At 40.4% G+C, this 27,923-nt stretch overlaps 1 protein-coding gene across 1 annotated transcript in view; it reads left to right on the forward strand.

Moving 5' to 3' along the window:
• LOC122796453 (EF-hand calcium-binding domain-containing protein 6-like) overlaps nt 1–27,923 on the forward strand; it is a 1,291,945-nt gene that overhangs the window by 280,757 nt on the left and 983,265 nt on the right. Inside the window, exon 4 of the mRNA XM_044064930.1 lies at nt 1,538–1,615. Within this exon, the coding sequence (XP_043920865.1) occupies nt 1,538–1,615 (78 nt within the window). The remainder of the gene's footprint in view (nt 1–1,537; nt 1,616–27,923) is intronic.

The raw sequence follows: 27,923 nt of genomic DNA on the forward strand, positions 1-27,923 counted from the left end.
GTAATGGCTGTAATGAAACTTCCTTTTTATTAAAATTTCCAGCTGCAACCATTACTTTTGAATAGTACAGCTATATACCACATACTATGGTATACATATGACTAAGTTTGAGGAATGTATCTGTACCATTTCTCACAGAAACACACTTTCATGAGTATGCTTGTAGAAGCTGCATGCCAACTCAGATTTCATACTGAGCATGATGATGTAGGAAGCAATATGTTAAGGGTAAGCCTTAAGTTTGCTGTTTGTTTGTTTCTTACATTCGTAACCTGCAAAATAAGAATGTTTTGGCTCAGCTAAGGCAAAACCAGTTTGGGGTATTGTTAGTACTTCTGACAATGCAATTAGTAAAAAGCTGTAAGAAAAACTTAGTCAAGCTAAATTTTTCACTGTGTGACACCCTAAACCTTCTGTAATAGATGACCATGGGATATATGCAAATGACCCCTTAAGAACATCAAGTTTTTCAGGTATATGGCTTCTGAATGTCCATGCTTTTTACTTTATAAGTCTTTATGGATATATTCAGGCCAATAAAGCTAAACCTCACTAACTGTGGATATGCATATTTCAGGACTTCTTATGACCTTGTCAGCACAGCATAAGTGAATTGTTTTGCTATAGCTAAGAAACACAGGCTCTTTATACCCAGCTATGTCCATAACCATTAGGGTATCTGCACAAACCAATTAGTAAAAAACTATAAGAAAAAACTACCAAAGCTAGGGTTTTCAATGTGTGATACCTTAAACCTCCTGTAATAGATGGCCATGGGATATATGCAAATGACCCCTTATGGACAGTATAAGTGGATTTTCTGGCTTATCACACATGAAAACTCTTATCTTAGATAGGTTTTTCTTATCGTTTTTTTACTTCTGACAATGCTTGTGAGAGCAGTGCAATTTACTTCTTTAATTGAGTGAAATGCTGTGCATACTGTATATTTATAATCATTTGGGTAAAATCACTTCCAGCTGTTTCCTAGCACTTCTGAGAACAGTTGTGAAAGCGATGTATCTGTTTTATCAAGAGTAAAATTCTGTATGCTGCTTTACTGCAGTCATTTTAAAATGCTTTGTGTTGCATCTCCATAATCATAAACCTTAACGCAAGAATGTTTTAGTACAACAAAAGTAAAATATATTTCAATTGTTTGCTACTGCTTCTAGCAGTAATTGTGAAAGCTTTTTCACTATGATTAGTATTCTCTGAAACATGTAAAATTAATTTAATTTGTTACTGCCACTTCTGACAGGGTTTGTTTTTACTGTGATATATCTACAGCTATGTTGCTACCAATACCTATACAAATTTATGCATAAATAGTTCTACATTTTGTTGTATGTTTAGTAGTATTGTCCAGCCTTTCTGGCCTGTGTGTAACTGAATAGAATTCTGGAACAGTTCACCTACCCAGTTATTAAATGTTAAATAAATAAATAAATTACATGTTACACAACATACATCAGACTGTGATGCATGTCATATAAGCCTGAATTAATTATAAGAGTTACTGATGCTTGTTTTTCAGAGATGTACTACTTGTCATACTTACCAAATTTTTAGGAAGATTCATCACCCCCAAGCAATTCCAGCAACTTCTTTTAAGGTAGGTGCTATTTCTCTTCCTTTTATTAGTTTTGTGTTCTTCCACTTAACTTGGCTCACACCTCTTCAGAACAACACAGCATTCCTGTTACCCATTTTCTCCAGAATATAGTGGTATACCACCACTTTCTTTAATATGAAAAATATATTTCTGTGTTCTGTGGTCACTTAATCTGAGAAGATAGGCGGATCATTCCTCATTTTGGGAAGATTGCTTCCACACATCATTCCCTCCTTTGCATTAAGAAGTTGAATCTTAACACGGACATTCTGTGGTATCTCACAGTTCCACTTCCTTTGGTGCCCTGATCTATTCTCATACCTGTCAACCTCTTGGTGTAGGAATTCTGGACAAAGCCAAAAATATTTGTGGGACCATGGCTCAAAATCAGTGACAATTTTTAAATCTTCCTCTTACAAGCATAGTAATTTGCTAGAATAACAGGTTTTGCATCAGTTTACATTTTCTGAAGGATTTAAAGTCTGAGACTCAATTGTCTGTCATTGTTTAATGACTTTAATTCACTATGATTTTCCAGAAAAAAAACTCTAATTTTTATAAGGAACAGACCAAAAATATGAGTCAAAAACCTGGACATTGTGCAAACTTCTGGACGCTTGAGAGATATGGCTATCCTCCTCCTAAACAACCCCCCCGACAGCTAAACAATTGTCATACCACTTCCTCATATATAATTTGCTTGATAGTAAGAAATGCAAGTTCCTTCAGATATCTGCTACGTGTCTAGCTAAGATGTACCACATCACAGACTAGAATCAAACTATAAGGATGGCTTTCATATGAATGCATGATTTCACTTTTTACATTGGTAACAGAAATTTAAATCTGCATAAGGTTACAAGGGAAAAATCATTACATTAGTAAAGAGCAGTGATAGTGGTAACTAATATTTTGGCAAATACCTACTGAAATGATAATCATCAGTCTTGCATTTTGCTTAAATAATCTAATGCATAGATAAAATAAAGACAGTATTCAATAGTACCAAAGTACTCCACCACTTTAGATTCGATCACTACGACATGATCTGATGCTGTAATTTTCATTCATTCCTCAGTTGTTGGGTTCAGATCCAATTCTCGGATCTAACAAGGCCACTTTTTCCAGACTGTAGAATACTTGAATTCTTGAGATCCTCCCTTTACTCATAATGCCCTAGTCACTTAACATACCTCAAATCTTGTTTACCACCATAGCGTTCGGACGTAGGTTGTGAATTCTCAAGTGGAGGTTTTCAAAAGTTTGTGAGTTTAGCTTCTATTTTTATCCCTTTACTTCCATTATTATTGTTATACTTATTTGTTTATTATACTTATTGTTTTTCCCTCCCTTTATAACCCTTTTTCTCTCGGCTTATAAGCTTCACCTTCTTTCTGCCTCATATTTGTTCTGTTCCTCATAAAATCTGTGGTTTCTGTATGTTTGTTTTTCTTTGCACAGTCAGTAATGCAGTGGTGCACTGGTAGTATTATTGCCTGACAGCTACAGGTTCTCTGGTTTGATTCTTGGCTGGAGTGCCTTCTGTGTGGAGTCTGCATGTCCTCCCATCTCATATTTGTTTGGTTCCTCATAAAATCTGTGGTTTCTGTAGGTTTGTTTTTCCTTACACACTCAGTAGTTCAGTGGTCCACTGGTAGCTTTGTTGCCTGACAGCTACCGGTTCTCTGGTTTGATTCTTGGCTTGGGTGCCTTGTGTGTGGAGTCTGCATATCCTCCCATCTTACAAAGCCATGTGCCTGCAGTGTTTCTCCCTGGCCCTCTGCTGAAAATTGGCTTTTGTTCCAAGTCAGACTTTCCTGTTTAACAAATGTTAAATAAATAAAAATAACAGACATTTGAATTTCAGACTTCATGTTCTTCAGAAAGTACATAGTAACACAAACCTTTTATTCTAGCAATTTTCTAAGTTTATAACATGGGTATTTGAAATTTGTCCCTATTTTTGGGACTTTATCCCTCCAGGTTTTTTGTGCTAAGGTTGAGAGCTATGGTGAGTACTGAATTTGCTGAATATGTTTGGGGGCTACATTCCCCCATTATTGGCTTTGTTCAGGTGTTTTGTGCTAAGAGGTTGACAGCTATGGTGAGAAATGAATTCACTAAATGGTAGCCATTTAAGTTTGTCTTCCTCTCTTTTACAAAACAGCTGATTTGGCATAGTGGTATGTTGCTCTGACTGTTTTGCACAGGGTCCTGGGTTTAAGACTTGGCAGTGAAATGTATGCTGGTAACACAGCATTTTATTCTAGCAACTTTCCAACATTATACAAGGAATGTTTACAATGCGTCCCTGCTTTTTGGGCTTTTGACCCCCCCCCAATAAATTTGGGCTTTTTTCAGATTTCTTGTACTGCAAAGTTCAGAGATACAGCTGAGCGTCTAGTAGATTTTACAAGGAGCTGAGAGCCACAGGTGAACAAAAGTTTAGTGCTGCTTATCCTGAGTCAGCTTGCATTGTTAATAGCACAACAGGTAGTGTATTTGCTTTTGATGAAGAAAGCTGTGGGTTCTACTCCCATAGTAGGTATATGCATTGCTCATATTGTACTGTGTTGTAAAGGGGGTGGATGCTGCAGTCCTTTTTGGTGAAGATACCTAGTAACTATGAACCTGTTATCAGTTTGAAATCCCTTCCCTATTGCAATATTACTAGCTTATCATTTTTTAATGCAACATAAGCAATTTATTCCTCAAGGGCAATAGGCACTTTATTTGTAGATGAAACAATGAAATATAACGTTGTTTGCTAGCAGCAACCTCTTCATTAGTTACAGATTTCTTTAATGTGGAATTTAGATGACTTTTACATCTTCAGATATTGTGCATATTTACTGATACTGGTGGACTGTAGAAGTTTGAGTAGACTTTTATGATGGAAATGTTCTGAATTGGGCAGTTTTGTCATTATTGGTGCATGCATTTTGTTTCATTGTTTACTGGAAAAATGTTCAAAACAATAAATTTAAAATGCCCTCTAACAACTGTATTGTATTGTGCAAGGACATTTAATACAATCAGGAAGGTGTATCAAAGAGCACATGTATGTTTCATGTTCAAGGGGCCTATGATTTGAAAACAGCCCAAAGTTAATTTTTATCTGCCACTGGCAAAATGCATTTTCTTTGAATGTGGGGTTCAATGCTGTTTCAATGAATGTGAGTTTCAAGAGCAGAGAAGTTTTAATGCTATGTCTATTTTCATTGTAAGGCTACATTGCTTTGTTTAGCAGATATCTATTATTGTTTGTGCTGTAAAATGCAAAATAAAACTTTCAAATGAAATCCAAATCATCACAGAAGTAAAGCAGTATGCACAATGCAGTGTTTATGGTAAATGGATGAAATAATCAAGGAAAGAGACATTGTAATGGCTGCTGGGGGGAGGCTCCACTCAACCATGATTTTGTGAGGGGGGGAAGGGCAGAAAACTCAAAGACAGCTCCAGCTGAACTATACCTCTCAACTGTCCAGGTTTTTGCTTCTTATTTTTGGTTTGTTCCTCATAAAAGTTGTGGTTTTCTGGCAAATCATTTAGGAATGAAGTTACTAAATAATGACTGACATTGAGTTTCAAAAGTCATAACCTTCAGAATAATGCATGCTAAAGCAAGACCTGTTATTCTATCAACTGTCTTGAGTTTATACAATAGCAATTTTTAGTACTGTTTGTATGTTCCCCCAATATATTTGGCCTTGTCCAGATTTCCTGCATTAAGAGGTTGAGAGGTACATGCAAATAAATCGCTTTATAGAATTAGGAATATCCAAACCTCTCAACTGACCCCAATTTTGGCTCAAAACGTTGCTCTTCCCCTAATAATCCCTCTGCAAAATGTCAATTTTGGAAGAAAACCTGGAGGGTTTACAATTATAAATAACTAATGATCAGAGTTATAGATTACTTTTATTTCAGAAATGCATGTAGATGCTCTTATTTTGTCAGCTGCTCAAGTTAACAGTACTAATATTAAAAAGGTGCACCTTCTTTGACAGGTTCCCAGCTGTACTGTGTGGCAATTTCATATTTTTGCATCACAGTTTTGGTCCGTTTTTCATAAAATTGTGGTTTCTGGCAAATTAGTGGCAAATCATTAAAGATTGAAGTTAGAAAATAATGGCAGACATTTGAGTTTCAGATTTCATACCCTTCAGAAAATTCATACTAATGCAAGACCTACTACTAGTCTATTATCTTTCTAAGTTTATAAGAGCAATATTTAAAACTTGTTCTTATTTTTGGGCCTGTGTCCCACTTCTATGTATGACTTTGTCCAGATTTCTTGCTCTGAGGTTGAGAGGTATGAGCCATCACCATCAGCCAGAGACATTTCAAATTGTGACATACTTGTTGCACCCCATTCCCCACTGTAGTGGCTTTGGATGTGTCCAAGCAAGACAAGGAGCAGTTATGCAGTCTAAGTGTGCAGAGTATTCCCCCATCCAAGGTAGACCACAAGTACGACTGTGGCTTTTCATCTGCCCTTGATTTTACAGAATGTTCTGCTTTTTTCTGTCATATTTTTATACTGTTGATTTATGCTTCTTATTATTCAGAAAATGCATGCTGTTGCAGTGCCCTGTTTCTCTGTCTTTAAATAGCAATGCTTTAATGGCCATCAGGTAAGCTTGTCAGAGATTGTAAGATGCAAGTAGGCTTTAATAAGCATACTGTTAAAGAATTACCAACATTGAAAGCCTTTTTGTTGTTGCCATGCAGAGAGTATTTACATAACTAGATAACATATAAGCCTTAGGTATTGAAATGCATATGACAGTATTTGTAATAAAGGACAGGATTACAGTATTTTCAGAAGCTCATTACATTTGTTGGGGACTTGTAGTCATCTTTGTAGTCTTTACCCGTAAACTAAAGAGAATGCCAATCATGTGTGGTCCATAACTTGTGCAGTAATCCTTAAAGCAATTTATCTTGAGCTTGTTTCTTGTTTGCTGTTCATTTTTTACTTTGATCATGTCTTCCCCATGAAACAAGTAAATAGTTGTTGTCAGGTAGCAGGTCTTTTTAGGATAAGAAACATTTTTACAGGTGGGGGTATCACAGAGATCACAGAGATTGCTACATTCAGCATGTTACTTGGTAATTTTATAAAGCTGAATATAAATTATAATTAGAATTGCTTTTGACTGGCATTCCAGTAATGTATTTAAAAAGTAATTTATTTTTTCATGCCTCACAACCTTTGTGTTTCCATATAGATTTTAAGTAAGTTGTCATGTAGCCAATGCATTGAAATATTTTTTCTTCTACACTTCATTTTGTTTTGATTGGACTCTTGTAATGACGGTTTGGCACCCAGTGATTTTGAGCATAGCTCCACCCCTTTTAGTTGACCACACTCCTTCTCATTGGCCCCACCCATCAGCTGTCTCTTGCTCTCCTCTTTAATTTGAAGTCACCAGCCGCCACTGATAGTCATTCATATAGCTTCTCTCCCTCTGTCTTGGATTCAAATAATTCAGTTCCAGGTCAAAAAGATCATTCAGAATTCTTCTCTTTCAGCCTGTCTGATACTTCAAGGATTGAGGTCCATATCAGCGGCAATCACCTTGACAATTTTCCATATGGGAATCCTTCAATGGGCGCGCCAACAACCATTATCCAGTCCAATCAAGATAATGCAAGCTTGCAAGAATTACCTTCTCTGTTGGATCCAGTCCAATCAAATACAAGAAAGCTGTCATTTTGTCCTTCCTCAACCCAAGGCCATTGTGACCATGGACATCTCTCAGATTGGGTGTGGGGGCACATGTTGGGAAGGAAGGCCTAAGACACATGGTCCTCCAAAGAGGCCAACATGCATTTCAATGTCCTGGATATGAGAGCTGTCCTCCTAGCATTGCAGGCCTTCCAAGACACTCTTCCAACTGGGACTATTGTGATTCAAATGGGCAATATGTCAGTAGTCTGAAAAACAACAAACAAGGGGATCCAAATCTTAGTCTGTTTGTCGAGAAGCTATGAGAGTATGGCAATGGCCGATCTCATCCAGTAGCTTTCTGATAGCAATGCACATCCTGGGGAAGTCCAATGTGATTGCAGGCAAGTTCAGCTGGTCTGTTCTGATGCCACACAAGTGGTCTCTCAACATAAATATGGCAGAGATGATTTTCCATCGATGGGGCTAACCATACTGTGACATTTAAGAATCTCCCCTCAACAACAAGTGCAGCAGGTTCTTTGCCCTGATTCCCCCAATGGGGGAGTCACTGAGGGATGCTCTACTTTACAATTGGCCCTCTGGTCTCTTTTATGCCTGTCATTACCCCCTATTTTCAAATTTCTCCAGAAAGCATCTAGGTTGAAGAGCACAATTATCCTCATTGTCCCTAGTGGCCTTGTCAGATCTGGTTTCTCTTCCTTTGGTCTTATCTTCTACACTTGCCCTGGATTCTGGATCCAACAACAGACCTCCTGTCTCACCCAACAGGTATGACTCATCCAGACATATCAGACCTCAAGCTGACTACTTGGATTCTCCAGTTCCATTGACTGCTAGACAGCCCAGGCTGTCCTCACTCACCTATCATACTCTTTTTATCATCCCATAAAGCTTTCACTAGAAAATTTTAGAAATGTAAATGGAAAAGATTTGTTTTATGAGCACACCAAAAGAATTTAGATCCCTTTTCATCACTGATTTCTAAGGTTTTTGACTTTTTAGCTACAATTTTTAATGAAGGGGCTAGCATCTCCACTGTCAGAGTACAATTAGCAGCCATTTCCAATTTTCATATGGGAGTAAATAACTCTACCATAGCTTCCTCCAAGCTTTGCAAAGCCTTTCTCATGGGAACCTATTTACTTAGGCCTCCTTTAAAGGATCCTACTCCTCCTTGAGATTTAAATGTTGTTCTTCAGGCCTTGACACAACCCTCGCCCCTTTCAGCCATCAGCAAATTCTGATCTAAACATTTTGACCTGGAAAACTGTTTTTTAGTTGCAATTACCTCTGCTAGAAGAGTGTCTGAACTTCAGGCTCTGTCTTCTAAACCTCCTTATTTTTTCACTAATATAAAGATAGGGTTTTGTTACAGACGAGGCCTTCCTTTTTATCAAAGGTGGTGTCAGTACCAATATTAATCAGGTTATCAACCTTCAAGTCTTCTTTCCAAATTTTTCAAACAAATGAAAATATGTGTTACACCTTTTGGATGTCCACAGACAGTTGCATTTTTACCTGCACAAAACCAAAAATTTGAGAAAATCCAAACAATTATTTGTTTACTTTTCTGATTCAAAATTAGGCAAACAAGTTTCTAAAGTCACACACTGAACAAATGGTTGACTGATTGTATTACATTTGTTTATGAAAAAGTGGGTTTGCCCTTACCAAAACCACAAACGGTCGACTCCACTAGATCTATGGTGAGTTCCTCAGCTTTTTTGTCAAGAACTTCATTAGATGAAATCTGTGCAGCTGCAAATTGGGCTAATCCTCATACCTTTATTTCTCATTAGAAATTGGATCTGATCTCTAAGGGATGAGCAGCCTTTGGCTCAGCTGTGCTTCAGAATATCCCTCTTTAGAGTCCTCCCAGGATGTTTGTAGCTGGGGACTCGGGCCTATATTAGTTCACCAAAATGTTGTTTCTGCAAACACCTAGTCATTAATCTGTATTCAGCGAAAATCACTTCACTGAATTTTCCAAGGACAATGAAATACTTGCCCTGCAGCACAACAGACCCACAACTAACTAAATCAAGCTCACCCTAGTGGGGGGGGCCTCACCCTCACACTCCCCATGTGGAGGGCTGTGCCCCCACACCACCCCTAACTATATATACCAACTCCGAGCTCACACTACAGTGGGGAAAAGGGCAAAGTTGTGAAGCTCGCCAATTACTTCTTTGCCCTTGGAATATTCATCAAATCACGGAAGTGATTTTTCTGAATATGGGTCAATGAATATGTGTTGCTCTGAAAATAAATTTTGTCAAACTAATATAGACCTGGGGACACTGTCCCAACAGTTGAATGAATGAAAATGACAACATCAGATAAAAAAGTTATGTACTCTCCATAATGTTCCATCTATGTTGTCCATTTTCATTCTTCCTCAGCTTCCCACCCTCCAACCCCCTCCTTGCTTTACTCCTGGAAAAATCAAAGGGTATTGGAGGAACCTCTGTTCCTTGTTTGAGCACCAGATTCCATTCTTTCCTTATTCTCCACTGCTCAGAAGGTCTATGGGCAGAAAACTAGATCTGAGATATGTTAGGTGAGGAGGGCATTATGGATAAAGGGAGGAGGTCGAGAGTTTAAGTGTTCTATGATCTGGAAGCGGCAGCCAAGTTGGATCCAAACCCAACAGTTGAGGAAGAATGAAAATACACAACACAGATGGAATGTTATGGTGAATACATAACTTTTTTATAAACATTGCAGATATATGTAGTACATTACTGAAAATGTGTGACAAACTTTAGGTAAATAGGTAGCTATTCGCTGGAATAAATGAGCTACAAATACCTGCATACTTCTAGCAGATGTTTTTGAGATTATAGTAAAGGTATGGTAGAGAGATATTAATAGATGTCTGGCTAAGCTTCAGACAAGCAGGACTTAGTTCTACTCATTTAGTAATAGTTTATATGAAGAAAAGGAGACTGTACCCCTTAATTGAACTTGAAATGAATCTGCTTCATTGTCATTCATATCTGGCCAACAGGTAATTAGGAAATCCTTTGGCTAAAAAGATATGAATATGTGTATGCACGTGTGAAAGAGAAGGAACTACATGGTTCTACACAGATGTGCAGGGATAGACATTAGCCTCTAAGTGGAGTTTCAAGCAGGGTGATCATTGTCTCATTTATTCAGGTAAAGATTGCTGGAAGTGAACAAGATGGAACTACCTAAGTGGACTTTCATACCTTTTAATTCATTGAATTTCTGTTCTTTATTTTACTGTTGATAGAGTTCAGGGAGCTGTTGTGCTGATAATAGTTCATGTTTGTAGAACTACCATTTTATCTTTCCACAGCTCTGTGCTCAAGGTAACTAAGTTACAGTGTTTGTTCAAAGACTAACCAGGAAGAACAGAGTGCTTCTGGAAGAGAATATCAATATGTGACTTGTGCAGATAAGACAGAAGGTTGTTATTAGCTGCCTGATCAAATGGATGATCATTTTTTTTTTTTTTAACAATCATTCCGATAAAGTTTACTGGGAAGAAGAAAGACTGTTCTGCTGTATAAGTAGCAGAAATAGTAGGAAATTTAAAATAAAAATCACTGTGTTAATGCCATCTGTTATCTTTTTCAATATATCCTAAGCTGTTCAAAAGCCAGCAGTTTAAGAACATCATTTAATTTATAGCACATTTATGACAATAAAGAGGTTGTTTCATAGGTTCATAGGTTGTTACTAGGCTAATAAGCACTAGGGCCTTTACAAGCTTAGCCGCCCACCCAGACCATTTGGGTCCCAAGTATCATAGGCATCTATATGGGGGGTATGTTAGTAGGGAGGTAACTAAGGATTTGGAGGGGAGGTTAGTTAGCATAATATTTTTCTTATTGATGGCCTCGGTCCATAAGGGACATGGAGGCCAGACCAGGGGTAAATTTATGCTTCTCCATCCAATTGTCAAGATTTTGTTTGAATAGAGTCAGGGATGAAGTCTGTTTTACATGGATGAGGAGCCTATTCCATAGTGGGGGGTTCCTTTGGGACACGTCTGTCTCTCTGACATATTCTGTTTATGTCATAAGTGATGTTCAGATCCCTGGGTCTAGTGTTTCTGGTGCTGTTTGTTTTGCACATGTTCAGCAGATCCATCAGGGATGGGTCTGAGGAAGCCTTGTAAGCCAGGCAAAGATCCCTTTTCAGTAGCCTGTAGGATACTGAATACTGAGACAGAGCCTTTAGGTGATCAGTGTAGGACAGGATATTAATGCCCTGAATTCTCTTGGTGTGAATCTTTTGTGGGTGTTTCAACTGTAGCAAGTGCTGGTTTAGGTACATGCCAACTGGGGAATTGTATTCAATGACAGGTTGGATAAGGGCCAAGTACAGTGGTACTATAACTTCTTTGGACCTGGATGCCATACCTTTACCTATAAGATGAGCAACATAAAATGATTTTCTTATTATCTCAGCTACATGTTGGTTAAAGGCCAGATTACTGTTTATATGCTCCCAGATCCCTTACCACTGAGTCATTTCTTAGGGGCAGTTTATTGATGGAGTAATTAACTTGGGTTGACAGTTCCCAAAGACGTTATAATGCATTTTTGGCATTGAGTTTTAGGGCATGGCTTTGGCACCAGTCATTTGTCTGACTTAAACCCACTTGCAAGATTTCTGTGTCTTGGGGGAAATCTGTACACACTCACAATTTACAGTCATTTGCAAATTTGGTGAGCCAGAGGCCTTGAATGTTAGCCTTGACTTCCTAGAAGTAGATGCCAAATAGCAGCAGACCCAGCATGGAGCTCTGGGGTACTCTACAGGTATCTTGTCTCCCTGATCCTGACTTCCTGTGTCCTGTTTGTGAGCCAGTTTCTTGCAAAGCCATAGGAAGGTTTATAGGTAAGTACTATGCTAAGTACTCTTGTGGACCATTTTAAACCTAACCAATTTCTTTTAGAGATTATCAAACCCTATTTATTTTTTTCTGTGAGGCAAACACCTTAACCATTATGCCAACCTGCAATATTTAGGGCTAGAAGATGTACAGTACTTTTATTACAACACATTTGCTCAAGACTTAGGGAGGAAATCTAATACTAAACTATAATGTAACTGAAAGAAAAGGCTCATTAAAATGAGGGAAGTGAGGCCTAAAATTGTTCCTGTAGAAATTTAAGACTATTCTTCCAAATGCAAATTCATTGAATCCACATGTGAGAAGCATTTAATTCAACAACCAGATTGGCAAAAAGCACAAAGTTCAAAAACCTTGTGTTTGAAAAATGCACTCATTGGATATGCATGAAACACAGCTCATAAAATAATTTCAAAAGCTTCTACATACCCTGTGTACACAGCGCAACACCCCACTTCCCATCTCAATCCTATATTTATTCCCAATCCTATTCCTAGCCCTAAACCCAAGTTACACTTACTCCTAACCTTCCTTTAATCCTCCCCTGAGCAATAAATCTAATAAGACCCAGACTCCACCTGTAACCATAAAGTTACAGACTTCTGCACATATTACAGAAAGACACCGGACAAAACTTTATTGTCAGTATGACATTCAAACTAGTCAAATTTGAACAATGTTTTATCTGAATAGGCCAAGTTTGAAGAAAAAACTTATCTCAATAAAATTGCATTGATGCAAGCCTCCTACTGGAAGGAAAGGCACACTAGCTTGATGGAAACAAAATTACAGAGGCACTAAGCCAGGATGGGATAGCGAACCAAGAGACTAAAGAGCAAAGTGAATAAGTATGCAGGTGTAAAGCTGCAGCATGACTTAGGGAAATGACAGAAGCATGACTCAGTGACTTGAGAGGCTGCAGCATGACTCAGTGAATTATGAGCCTGCAGTATGACTTAGAAAACTGAGAGGAGGAGCATGACTCAGTGACTTGAGAGGCTAAAGTGTGATTCAGGGAATTATGAGTCTGCAGTATGACTTGGGGAACTGAGAGGAGGAAGAGCATGACTCAGCACTTGAGAGGCTACAGAATAATTGAGGGAATTATAAGCCTGCAGTATGATTTAGAAAACTGAGAGGAGGAGCATGACTCGGACACTTGAATGAAGCTGTATATACTTAAGGTGAAAACAAGGTGACTGTTGGAAACAGTTTCAAAACAACAAAATGTGCATGTCAGGACAAAAACGAATCAGTAAAGTAAAAATGTCAAGTACTATTTTCTATACAGAGATAGAATAAGAGAGACAAAAATTAAGGAACTGCTATATAAAAAAGAAGAAACAATATAAGGACATTGATACTGCACATTTTTGTCTTCATAACAAGTACATTCTTTCTTCTTCGTTTAAGACCAGCTAACTATACTCTGTAGCTCCCATTCACTGTGTCCACTCTTTACATTAGCAGTCAGGGATTTCAATTTCTTTAACACAACTTGAACCTATTTTTGCCTGCTGCCAACAAAACATCCTGATTTTAAGTCTGCAACACCAGAAGCAGTCTCTGTGTCCATATCCCTAACCCACATCAACAACCCAGCTCCTCAAAACCCTGAAAATTTCCTAGAGCCACAAGCCACCTCATTCGCCATTGTTCAAATCCTGTGTATCTGAGGACATAAACAAACTAAGCCTGCCCCAATCACATTCAACATTCCCTTGGCCAACTCCACACCAGCAAGATAAGCTGCTGCCTCATATACAGTATCCATGCACCATAACAAACATATTAGAGCAAGCCAATGCATGGCTACCCAAACAGTCTTCCAATAGCATGGCTGCTATTGATTCTTAGGTAAAGCAATCTACTCCTGATTGTGCTCTGTTTAGGTTATCAGTACTTATTTAATTCTAGGTCTGGCAAAGGAGAGGTCAGAGAGCACTTATATTGTATAAACCCCATTGGAATATTACATTCACTGGAGTACTCATAGATCATAGATCTTATCAAAGGTATTGATCTAGAGATCATAATCTACTGATGGAAACTCTCTTAGGAGCACTTCTTAGTAAAAAGCCACTTAATGGTTTTCCAGTTACCTGCTGAATAGATTTTTCTGTTACAACTAGTAACTCTCAAACTCATCTCCCCTTTTACAGTAGTATAAAAAGTTTACACACCCCTGTTAAAATGCTGGGTTTTTGTGATATAAAAAAATGAGACCACAATAAATCATTTCCACCTTTAATGTGACCTATAACCTGTACAATTCAATTGAAAAACAAACAAATCTGTTAGGGGGAAAAATATAAAAAATAAAAAATGTACAATACGCTGGTTGCATAAGTGTGCACACCCTTAAACTAATACTTTGTTGTGTGTGCACACCTTAAACTAATACTTTGTTGAAGCACCCTTTAATTTAATTACAGCATCCAGTCTTCTTGGGTAGGAGTCTATCAGCATGGCACATCTTCACTTGGCAATATTTGCCCACTCTTCCTTGCAAAAGTGCTCCAAATCTGTCAGATTGTGAGGGCATCTCTTGTGCACAGCCCTCTTCAGGTCACCCCACATATTTTCTATTGAATTTAGGTCTGGGCTCTGGCTGGGCTATTCCAAAACTTTAATTTTCTTCTGGTGAAGCCATTTCTCTTGTTGATTAGGATGTATGCTTAGGGTCATTGTCATGTTGAAAGGTGAAATTCCTCTTCATCTTTAGCTTTCTACCAGATGCATGAAGGTTTGGGGCCAAAAGTGACTGGTATTTGGAACTGTTCATAATTCCCTCCACCTTGACTAAAGCCCCAGTTCCAGCTGGAGAAAAGCAACCCCAAAGTATGATACTGCCACCACCATGCTTCACCATGGGGATGATGTTCGTTTGGTGATGCAAAGTGTTGTTTTTGCACCAAATATACCTTTTGGAATTGTGGTCAAAAAGTTCAACCTTGGTCTCATCAGACCATAACACATTTTCTCACATGCTTTTAGGAGGCTTGATGGATGGTTTTGCAAATTTTAGCCGTGCCTGGATATTTTTCTGTGTAAGAAAAGGCTTCTGCCGTGTAACCCTGCTCCATAGTCCAGACATATGCAGAATGCAGGAGATTGTTGTCACATGTAGTACACAACCAGTACTTGCCAGAAATTCCTGCAGCTCCTTCACTGTTTCTGTAGGTCTCTTGGCAGCCTCCCTGACCAGTTTTCATCTTGTCTTTTCATTAATTTTGGGGAGATGTCCAGTTCTTTGCAGCGTCATTGTTGTCCCATATTTTCTCCACTTTTTGATGACTGCCTTCACTGTATTCCATGGTATATCCAATGCTCTGGAAATTTTTTTGTACCCTTCTCCTGGCTGACACTTTTCAGCAATGAGATCTCTTTGATGCTTTGTAAGCTCTCTGCGAACCATGGGTTTTTCTGTAGCAGGCAACTGAGTAAATATCAGGAAAATCCTACTAGGACAGCTGAACTTTATAGGTTCATAGGTTCATAGGTTCATACTAGGCTATCTGCCCTAGGGCATTTACAAGCCTAGCCAGAGTGTGTTTGGCTTTCGCCACCCATTTTAAAATGAATTTTGCTATGCCCTTTTTCGAGGTTAGTATACTGTGCATCTGTCTAACAGTGACACAGAAGTGATACCCGGAGTAAATCTACGATCTCCCATCCACTCATCAAGATTCCTCTTGAAGAGAGTCAATGAGGGACTCTGCCTAACCTGGACTGGGATTTTATTCCAGAGTGAAGGGAGCCTCTGGGTTATGAATCTGTCCCAACAGCATGTCCTATTTATTTCAGTGCTGAGGTTCAAGTCTCTCGAGCACGTAGCTTGATGGGATTTGGATTTTCTGAGGTGCAGCATATCCATTAATTCCGGGTTGGACATGGCTTTATACGTCAGGCACAGATCGCCTCTGAGCAGGTGGTATGTCACTGAGTAGAGCTGGAGTTTCTTTAACCGGGCAGCATATGGCATCTGTTTGAGCCCTTTGATCCTCTTGGTGAGGTACTTTTGGGGTCTTTCCAGTTGCTGCAGGTGTCTGGTAAGGTACATCCCAAAAGGGGCATTGTACTCAATTATGGGCCTGATGAGAGATGTGTAAAGAGGCACGATGACCTCCCCTGATCTAGATGTGAATCCCTTCATGATTAGGTGGGCTATATAAAATGATTTTCTAACCACTTTGGCCACGTGGTTGTCGAATGAGAGATTGCTATCAACTTGGGTCCCCAGGTCCCTAATTACTTCTTCCGTACTTAATGGATTACCATCTATGTGGTAATTTGTGGGCAATTTGTTTTTGCCGAAGGGGATGACTATACACTTTTTGGCGTTTAGCTTGAGGCCATGGCTCTGGCACCAGTTGTCTGTTTCTATGAGGCCCTTTTGTAGGATGCTTGTGTCGGCTGGAGAGTCGATTATGGCACCCAGTCTGCAGTCATCTGTGAACTTGGTCAGCCACAGTACTTTCTTGTTGGCCTGTACCTCCGAGAAATATATACCGAACAAGAGAGGTCCCAGGACTGAGCCTTGTGGGATGCCACTTGTAACTGGTTTGGAGTCTGACATGGCTCCAGCAATTCTAACCATGTGGTTTCTGTCCTTGAGCCAGTTTGCAACCCATCTAGTGACATAGGGGTTTATATTTAAGCTGGTGAGCTTATCTATAATGCCCGAGTGGGGTATTGTATCAAAGGGTTTTGCGAGGTCCAGGTAGGCTGTGTGTGGACCACCTTCCCCTTGTCAGTGGCCTTGGTGACTGTTTAAAAGAAATCGACCAGGTTTAAGAGGCAGGATCTGCCCTTTCCAAAGCCGAAGTGGGTAGGGTCCAGTGTCTGTAGGTCCCCAATATCTTTATTTATGAGGTCCATGATGATCCTTTCCATAGCTTTGCAGACCAAGCTAGTCAGGCTTATGGGGCGATAGTTTCCAGGATCCGTTGAGGCACCACCTTTGTGGAGAGGGACCACTGTTGCTGTACGCCACCCTTTGGGTACATATCCTGTAGTAAGGCTGAGATTGAACAGTAGTTTTATGTTTGGGTTTAGTTCTTCTTGGAGTTCATGTAGGACACAGCCCGGGACACCGTCTGGTCCCATTGATGCTGTGTTTTTTGCTTTGGAGAGGGCGGCTCTTACCTGAGCATCTGAGATGTCCGGGGGGCAGCACTCTGCTCTGATAGATATTTGCCCTTTTGGTGGGGAAGGGGGGGAGAAGTTTGCGCTGAACCTGTCAGCTAGGATGTTGGCAATGTCTGTGGGTTCAGTGTATTTTTTGTCATTTTGGACTAATTCTGAGCATATCTGGGAATTCCCACCCAGGTTTCTAACATAACTAAAGAAAGCCTTGTGATTATCCTTCGTGTAATGTGCAATTTTTCTCTCGAAGCTAGCCTTAGATGATTTTATGAGTGCCCATAGTTTTTTGCTAATACTGATCAGAGATGCCTTCCCTTTTTGGGATTTTGCTCTATCATGTAGTAGCTTCCTCCTTCTATTGTATAGTTTGTTTATGGCTGGGGTCCATCAGACAGGATGCCTGCCTTTGGAGGATTGGGTCTTGGTTTTGTTTGGGATTGCATGATCCATGCATTCCTGAAGGTGCTCATAGAATGCGTTTATAAAGGATTCTGCGGTCTGCGCCGTATTTTCCACAGGCCTAGGGGCTTTGAAGGATTCCACCTCGGTTTTGATGAGTGTGAAATTTGCTTTAGAGAAGTTTTTCACTGTGGTTTTCTGGGCAGGGGCTGGGGTCGGGATGTGAATATCTAGTGAGATTAGTTTATGGTCTGATCTTACCAGTGAGGGATACACTTCTGGTCTGGAGCATAGAGTCCCCATGTTGGTGATGATCAGGTCCAGTATGTTTTCCCCTCTTGTGGCAGTGGTAACAAGCTGTTCCATAGCATTTGAGTTTATAAATTCTAGGAACCTTTGGGCTAGGGTGTTGGAGCTAGAGTAATGCTCCCAGTCTATGTTTGGGTAGTTGAAGTTGCCCAATATAATGGTGTTTGGAGAGACCTTCATATTTTCCAGTGTTCTCAGGAAGGCTGAGTGGGGTTCCTGGGTTTGGGAGGGTGGTCTGTAGCAGGCTATAAACTGGAAGGCAGTTTTACTCACTGTTAGTTGCACATGGATAGTCTCTGATGCTTTGTGCTGTGCCACCAACCTGGAGGTGTGGGTATCTTTGATGAATATCGATACTCCCCCTCCTTTTGTGGTTCGGTCCAAGTTTTGGAGCCGAAAAACATGGTATGAGGTATAACCTGGTAGTGCTGGGATGCTCTCGAGAGCCTTGAACCAGGTTTCTGTTACTGCACAGATATCGATGTTCTCCATACTAAGGAGAGTTTCGAGTGCGTGCATCTTGAGGTTTAGACTTCTGGCATTGAGTAGCATTATTCTTAGTTTCTTATCCCTTGTGATACTTATGGAGGTGGGTTTGTCTTTTGAGCCTTGCCTAAAAAGGCACTATGTGGTGGCAAGAGTCTTTGCCAATATCCGAAAGCCTAGTGGTGACAGGTGCAAGCCATCCCTAGTGAAGCATCGTGGCTTGTCGAGCATGTCATCCCAGGCTGACAGGCATTGGATCCCCTTTGAATGACACCAATACTTAAGCCAATTGTTGAAATTGATCATCTTGTCTTCATATTGTGGCATCATTCTTGGTGAGGGTAAGATGCTACTCAAGGTCAGGGTCATACCGGCCTGGGCCACATGCTCAGAGAGCTCCTCTATGTCTCTTTTCATATAGTCCAGGGAGGTACGTCTCAGGTCATTCACACCAGCATAGACAATGACTGAGTCATATTTGTACTTGCCTTGGAGTGACATGAGTGCTTGTGTTATGTGGCGGATACTAGCGCCCGACAGGCAGCTCACCATGACCTTCTCTTTGTTCAGCCTGGTGAGTGGGACATCAGTGTGCCTGATGATAGAGTCACCTATTACAAGTGTATCAGGTGTGTTGTTTAGCCTTAAGGGCTGTGACTGTTTGGCACACTGGTTTTGTGAGCTGTGTGTTGCATGTGTTTTGGTTTTGGGGTAGCGGTTGCTTGGGTGTCTGCATTGGAGGTCTCTGTTGCTTAGGCAGATTTTTATTTAGAGCTTTCGAGTATGTTTTTGTGTGTTTATGTGTTTGGTTTGCTGTCGTGGTAGGTCTATGTGAGACTGAAATTGTAGTGAGTGTGGTTTCCTTCTCCTCCTGAGTGGTTACACCAGTACTGAGTTGAGAGAGCTTAGCCTCCAGTTTGGCTATATGGTTGCATCTCTCACATGTGTTGGAATTTGTTGGGAGGAGGAGAGGGTTGTCTGTGTACATGAGGCAGTTGTAACATTGCCTCAAGATTCCCAGATTCACCAGCTGGACCGGAGAGGAGATTGACAACTGACCTTTGGACATGTGCTAGAATAGTATTGGGAATTCCTTTATAATTGAAAAAAGGGCCAATGGGGAACAAGGTACTCAAGGGAAGTTTGTGAGGGTGTAGTGCTTTTAATTTTTTAGTGCTGACTTATATCATTGCTTTAGTGAGCAAGTGCCAGGCTTTAGAGTAGGAATAGGGTGTTTATTATGAGAACTAGATCAGTTCTAAGGGAAAAAGTGAAGAGCAGACTTTGTGGAGCCAAGAATGGTTTAAACCCAATTAAGCAGCGTTGCCCCATGCTGCGCTATGCGCAAAATCGCGCAAAGCTGCACTAAAGCGGGTTTTATACAGGGTGGACTTGAAAGAGCTAGAAATTGGCCCAAAACAGCCAATAGACTACCAGATTCTTGTGCTGGGAACACTCTTCCAGGGATAGATAGGCTGCTCTAAGCTTCCCACCGCCACTGGTGAACAAAGAAGCCTCCCTTTATCCAAGAAAGGAAATGGGCAACACAGGAACTTTCCAAAAGTCCAGAATACAGCAAAGCCTGTATTTGGGCTACTCTAGGTCAGGAAAGACGGGAAACAAGGATAATTTTTTTTTTTCTTTTTTGCAACAAACAGCAGGAAAATACAATAAATATGTAACACAGGCTAGCGCACGTGAGTGTGTAACCTCAACAGGTAAATGCAACAAACAGGGCAAACTTTAAAAGTGCAGGTGCAAAAACAACTTTAAACAGTTTAAAACAGTTCAAGAAGCAGAAATACTTGCAGTTTAGCTAGATCGGACAGTCGCCCAGGTAGTAACAGCAAAAAAAAACACTTTTACCAGGTTAGCAGTCGCTCTTTTAGCCTCTCTGCTGCTAGCACCACTCTGCAGGACCACGAGGAGCTTGGCTGAGTAGTAACAAGCACAAACACCGCGCCAAAGCGGGTTTTATACAGGGGGACTTGAAAGAGCTAGAAATTGGCCCAAAACGGCCAATAGACTACCAGATTCTTGTGCTGGGAACACTCCTCCAGGGATAGATAGGCTGCTCTAAACTCCCCACTGCCACTAGTGAACAAAGAAATGGGCAACACAGGAATTTTCCAAAAGTCCAGAATACAGCAAAGCCTGTATTTGGACTACTCTAGGTCAGGAAAGACGGGAAACAAGGATAATTTTTTTTTTTTTATTTTTATTTTTTGCAACAAACAGCAGGAAAATGCAATAAATATGTAACACAGGCTAGCGAATTTGAGTGTGTAGCCTCAACAGGTAAATGCAACAAACAGGACAAACTTTAAATTACAAGCGCAAAAGCGTGCTAAAGCTGGCTTTAAAGCAGGGGGTTAGAAAGAGATAGGAAATGGCCCAAAATGGCCAATAAGCTACAAGTTACTGGGCTGGAACCACTCCTCAAGGGACAGATAGGCTGCTCAGAGCTTCCCACTCTCTCTGGTGAACAAAGAAGCTTCCTCCTATCCAAATAAGGATATGGGCAACACAGGAACTATAACACAGCCCAGAGATCAGCAATACCTGAAGACTGGACTATTCTAGTTCAGTAAAGGCGGGAAACAAGGATATATATATTTTTTAAGTAGCAGAAATTAGGTACAGAAACACAGTAAATGCTTTAATTTGGCTAGCGCACTTGAGTGTGTAGCCTACCAGTTGCCTGTATCACTCTGCAGGACACCACAAGGAGCTGTGCGGAGTTGTATACAATAACAAACTTTTTAAATCACAGATTCGCTAAGAAAAAAAAGAAAAAACTGGCGTTTTAGGCAGAATTTGTTAAGACAGCAAGAAAAGCAGAAACCTGATACTTAATCACTCCAAAGTCAATCTTTTGTCTCTCTGCTGCTGTAGACTCTGCAGAACACCTGGAAGGCACTTGCTGAGTGGAATACAAGCATAAAAACTGTGCAAATGAGGTTTTTATAGCAGGGAAGTGAAAGAGATAGAAATTATCCCAAAATGACCAATAAACTACTAACTTCTGGGCTGAAACCACTCCTCAAGGGACAGATAGGCTGCACAAATCTCCCCTCTCTCACAGGTGAACAGAGAAACTTCCTTCTATCCAAGTAAGGTAATAGCAACACAGAAACTTGTAACACAGCCCTGGATTCAGCAATAACCTGAAAACTGGACTATACTAGTTCAGAAAGTTGGAAAACAAGTATATCATTCTTTTCAGAAAATAGAGCAGATACAATCAAAATTAGCCCAAAAAGGCCAATAAACTACCAATTTCTGGGCTGAAACCACTCCTCCAGGGACAGATAGCCTGCTCAAAGCTCCCCTCTCTCACAGGTGAACAGAGAAACTTCCTTCTATCCAAGTAAGGTATGGCAACACAGAAACTTGTAACACAACCCTGGATTCAGCAATAACATGAAAACTGGACTATACTAGTTCAGAAAGGCGAGAAAGAAGTATATATATATATATATATATATATATATATATATATATATATATATATATATATTTTTTTTTTTTCCAGAAAATAGAGCAGATACAATCAAAACAACACTTTACCCAATTGACCAGTTAAAAAGCTTAAAACTGAGCTCTGCTCCAGCAGCCTTCAATCAGACAAGTTCTAACTGCACAGTCCTGCCACTAGGGTACAGAGAAACCTTCTCCAAAAAAGACGGCCTGGGTCAGTGCACAATTCATACAAACAAAGCTAGATCCAGCCGGCCTGAATCTAGTCTATGCTACAGCAAACAAGGCGTACCGATTTCAGAAAGAAACAGTTCGCAATAAGGCTTTAACCAGAAATTCCCAGCTCAGAAGGGTAGAATCTAGCCTCTCCTCCCACAAGAGTGCAGACCACAAACCTTCTTAATGTAAAATAACTGGCCTGAAGCCCAAGTGCTTAACCCAGAACTAATACACTTTTAGAATAACAGACACTGAGCCTTCAATCAGCAGTTCCCAACTTAGATGGATGTAAGTTACCTGTCCTGCCACAACAGTGCAGACCACAAACCTTCCTTATGTAAAACAACTGGTTTGAAGCCCAAATGCTTAAACCAAGGGCCTTAGAATAACAGTTACAATTTAATCAAGCTACTAACAAGCAGTAATAAAGACAGCAGAATAAATTTAATTGAGTACTTTTAAAAGAGGCAAAAGCAAAATAAGGTAAGAAAGTAGAAAGAAACACAAATATAGTAAGGCAGTTAAAGTGCAAAAAAAATTTTTTTTGAGATGGAGGAAACAGAGCAGATTAAGATACTATAGGGGAATGCCCTTCCCAAGTGCTCTCTCTGTACACTGCAGAGGAGATGGGACGGGTAAGAGTATCCAAAATCAAAATATGATCTCACTGTACTCAGTTGAGTGAGCGAATGAGATGGGTCCAGGAGGAGTGTGCAAAAAGAGATTTACAGCAGGGGTGGGCAATTCCAAAGCCACCAAGATTAACACCACAACAAGAAACAGGGAGGGTGGGTGGAGAACTACTGCAGAGATTCAGAGACACACACAATATTTACTGAATCCAAGACACACAATATTTAGATTCATAGGTAGGTACTAGGCTATCAGCCCAAGGGCCTAAGTAAGCCTAGCCAACAAGGTTCCCTGGCTTTCGCCACCCAAGAAAAATATTTTCCTGTGCCCTTGTCAAGCAGAGCCACCGAAGTGATACCTGGGGTGAATTTCCTATTTCACATCTACTCATCAAGATTTTTCTTGAAGAGTGCTAATGAGCAGCTTTGTTTGATATAGATGGATAGCTTGCTCCAGAGTATGGGAAGTTTCTGGGACACGAATCTATCCCTCCAGCATGTTCTGTTTATTGTGGTGACAAGGTTTAGGTACCTAGAGCATGTAGCTCAGACGGATTGGGATTTCTTTAGTTGGAGAATGTCCAACAGCTCTGGGTTTAACATAGCTTTGTATGTTAGGCAAAGATCACCTTGGAGTAGGTGACATGATATGGAGTAAAGCTGTAGTTTTTTGAGACGGTCAGCATAGGGCTTCTCTTTGAGGCTGGTAATCCTCTTTGTGAGGTACTTCTGTGGGCTTTCCAGCTGTTGTAGATGTCTTGTGAGGTACTTTCCAAAAGTGGCGTTGTACTCTATAATGGGTCTAATGAGTGACGAGTAGAGGGGAACAATGACCTCTTTTTTCCTGGATGAGAAAACTTTTGTAATGAGGTGTGCCACATAGAAGGATTTCCTGACTACTATGGCAATGTGATTATCAAAGGAGAGACTACTGTCCACCTGTGTCTCAAGGTCTCTTATCACAGTTCCAGTGTTAAGTAGACTACCGCCTATGTGGTAGTTCATGGGTACAGAGTTTTTACCAAAAGGGATGACAATGCACTTTTTGGCATTGAGCTTGAGGCCTGAGGCCCTTCGTTAGGATGTCCACAACATTTCAGGACTCGATTATGGCTCCTAGTTTGCAGTCATCTGTGAACTTCATTAGCCAGAGACCTTCTGTGTTAGCCTGTACTTCAGAGAAGTAGATACCAAACAGGAGAGGACCCGGGACCGAACCCTGTAATACTCCACTTGTCACTGGTTTGTAGTTGGATTTGGAGTCTGCAACTTTTACAGTGTGGGTTCTGTCAGTGAGCCAGTTGGCAACTCATCTTGTGACATAGAGATTTATACCTAATTTAGTGAGTTCATCTATAATTCCAGAACGGGGGATGGTGTCGAAAGCCTTGGCGAGGTCAAGATAGGCTGTGTGAAGTACCTTACCCTCGTCTGTGGCTTTGGTGACTGCTTCAAAGAAATCATTCAGGTTCAGGAGACATGATCTGCCTTTCACAAACCCAAACTGGGTGGGGTCCAGAGTTTGGAGATTACCAGTGTCTTTGTTTATAAGTTCCTTGATGATATGTTCCATGGCCTTGCAGACCAGGTTCGTCAATTGAATAGGGCGATAGTTCCCGGGGTCTTTTGTGGCTCCCCCTTTGTGGAGTGGGATAACTGTTGCTGTGCAGCATTCAGTGGGCACAAAGCCTGAAGTGAGACTATGACTGAACATGGTACTTAGGTTGGGAGCCAGTTTGTTCTGAAGTTCATGCAAAACGCAGCCTGGGATGTTGTCCAGCCCCTTGGATGCTGTGTTCTTGGCTTTAGAGAGTGCAGTTTTTATCTGCGCAGTTGTGATTACAGGGACTCTGCAGTCTTCCAGTATAGATATGGGCCCTTTAGGGGGGTGAGAGGGGGGTAAAGTTAGCACTGAACCTATCTGCCAGGATGTTGGCAATATCAGTTGGTTCTGTAATTTTCTTGCCATTGTGCTGTAACTCGGAACAGATCTGGGTGTTGCCATTGAGATTCTTGACATATTATAGAATGCTTTGTGGTTGTCCTTAGAATCAGTGGTGATTTTGTTTTCGTAATTAGGTTTGGAGGATTTTATGAGGGCTCTCAGCTTCTTACTGAGACTGTCAAAGGAGCTCCTCCACTCATGGGATTTAAGTCTTTTTTGCAACAGTTTCTTCCTTCTGTTGTACAGTTCGTTTATAGCAGGGGACCACCAGATTGGCTTCCTTTTTTTTGGAGGATAGCATCTTGGTTCTGTTAGGGATAGCATGATCTATGCACTCTTGTAAGTGCTTATAGAGTGTATTTGTGTAGGATTTAGCAGTCATAACTGTATTGTCCATCTGAATGGGTGTCATGAAGTTCGCCACTTCTGTCTTAAGAAGCACGAAGTTGACTTTGGAGAAATTTTTTACGGCGGTTTCCTTAATGGGGGATGGGAGCGAGATGTGGATATCTAGGGTGATTAGTTTATGGTCAGATCTGACCAACGAGGAGTTGACCTCAGGTGTGGAACACCAGTCGCTCATGTTGATAATGACTAGGTCTGGGATATTGCTGCCCCTGGTTGGGGTGTGGATAAGTTGATCCAGAGCATTGGAATTTATGAATTCCAGAAAGCATTGAGCAAAGGAGTTGGTACATGAGTAGTTTTCCCAGTTAATGGTGGGATAGTTGAAAACTCCCATTATTAGGGTGTTTGGTTGAATCCTAATATTTTCCAGTATATCAAAAAAAGAGGCGTGGGAATCCTGGGGCATGGTGGGGGATCTGTAGCAAGCTACAATTTGGATTACAGTTTTGCCCAGAGTTAGTTGCACTTGGATAATCTCGAATGCATTATGCTGAGCATCTAGCCTGGAGGTGTGGATATCCACCTTTAGTGATCCGGCCCAGGTTAGATGGCTGAAAGGTGTGGTATGAATTATAGCCTGGTAATGCACGGGTGCTCTCTGGAGCCTTGAATCAGGTCCCAGTCACTGCACAGATATCGATGTTCTCCATTTTAAGGAATGCCTCGAGTGAGTGCATTTTGAGGTTTTGACTTCTAGCATTGAGTAGCATTACCCTCAGTTTTTGCTTGCCTGTACCTGTTACGGTGGTGAATTTATCATTTGAGGTTAATTATTTGGGGTTAATCAGAGTCTTTTTAATTGATGGCAGGTGTGTACCCAAGAAAACTGAATGTTGTAATTAAATAAAAAGGTGCTTCAACAAAGTATTAGAGTGTGCACACATAACAATGTATTAGTTTAAGGGTGTGCACACATGCAACCAGCATATTGCACATTTTTTATTTTTTATATTTTTCCCCCAACAGATTTCTTTGTTTTTCAGTTGAATTGTACAGGTTATAAGGCACATTAAAGGTGAGAAAAGTTTTGAAATTATTTATTGTGGCCTCATTTTTTTATATCACAAAAACCTGGCATTTTAACATGGGTGTGTAAACTTTTTATATTCACTGTACATGGTATAGCACAAGGCTGTATTATAACAGCCCTGATCTGATGTTGTCTATTTTCATGCCTTTCTCAAATAATGGGATCGGATCCAATCCTTGTATCTGACTCAGCTGTTTTACTAGCTTGTGGCTACCAACAAATTCTCAAGCTCCTTTTCTACCCATAATGCACCACCCCTAACATCCCTCAGATCTCATTTGCTTTAGCATTCAGACATGGTAATCATCAGCTCTCGAGTCTCCAGTGAGAGATGTCAGTTTTTAAAAAAGTTTTACAAACACCTATTTCTTTATTCATTATTCTGTAATTGTCATTTTTCATCTTAAGTTGTTTCTTCTATAACCTTATTTACACATTGGGTGTAAAAGCTGGGTTCCTACTGGAACATCGAATTTCCAATTGTTCGAATCACTAAAGGTCAACCTTTAATGATCGAACAACTGGAAATTCGAAATGTTTAAAATAAACATTAAAAAAAAAAGAAAAAGTAAAGGGTGTAGGCAGGGGGGCAAGCCCCCCCTTCTCCCCCCACACCCCGACACCACCCGCTACATAAATATACCAACTCCGAGATCACACTACAGTGTACCGTAGTTCATTAAAGTGCAATCTCGGAGTTGGTATATTTAAGTAGCGGGGGGTTTGGGAGGTGCAGGGGGGCTTGCTCCCCTGCTTTAACCCATGAGGGTATGTTTTCTTTTTTTTCCTTTTTTTTTTTTTCGAAGTTATGGAACTTTGATCATATGGTGTTGACCATATGGTATTCGAAGTTCCGTAAATTCGAGTTTGTAATAGGTAACCGTAAAAGCTTCCTACCATCATTAGTAGGCCTTTCTCCTTCCCTTTACCCTTCTTTACATGTAGAGTAATGTCCATATTTACCATTGTTGGTAATTTGTATTTATCTACCATTTTTTTGGCTAGTTCTTATATACCATTGCTGGTATCTTTCCTTTTCCCTTTCCCTTTTCTTTAACCTATTTAAAAAAAAAAGATTTACTTTAACCTATTTTCTTAACTAAGAAAATGTCTAAGAAAGGTCCTGCAGGTTTTAAAACATGTGACAAGTGTGGGCATAAGTTGCTTTTTTCTGATGCCCATAATCTTTGTGTGCATTGTTTAGGACCAGAACACTTACAACTGGACTGCAGTATTTGTTGTGGGTTCAACCCCTTTTCTCTATCAGACAGGAAAAATAAGCTGATTTTAAAGGGATTAGTGTCATTTTTCCTTTCTGAAGCCATTGCTGGGGTTCAATCCCCCAAACATTAATTTAAAGACCCATCAAAAAGGTCTAGATCCTTGGATTCTCCAGACTTTAAAGAAGTAAGAAAGAAAAAATGAATCCAAGGCTACATCCAGTCCAACCATCATTGGATCCAACCACTTGTACTTCGAACCCTACATTCCTGGATCCAATCAAACATGTCTCAGAGCCTACATCTTCAGATCTGAAGCCCATACCAAGGACTAGCTATTCACCAAGCCTGGATCCGGTTCCTTCCAGGGTGCCCTCTCCCTTTTTAGAGAGGAACTCAAAATCACCATCCCTGGTATCCTCTCGTTCCTCCAGGAGTCT

The sequence above is a fragment of the Protopterus annectens genome, chromosome 3.part0, assembly GCF_019279795.1.
Source record: "Protopterus annectens isolate FY-2018-M chromosome 3.part0, PAN1.0, whole genome shotgun sequence".
Lineage (NCBI taxonomy): Eukaryota > Metazoa > Chordata > Ceratodontiformes > Protopteridae > Protopterus > Protopterus annectens.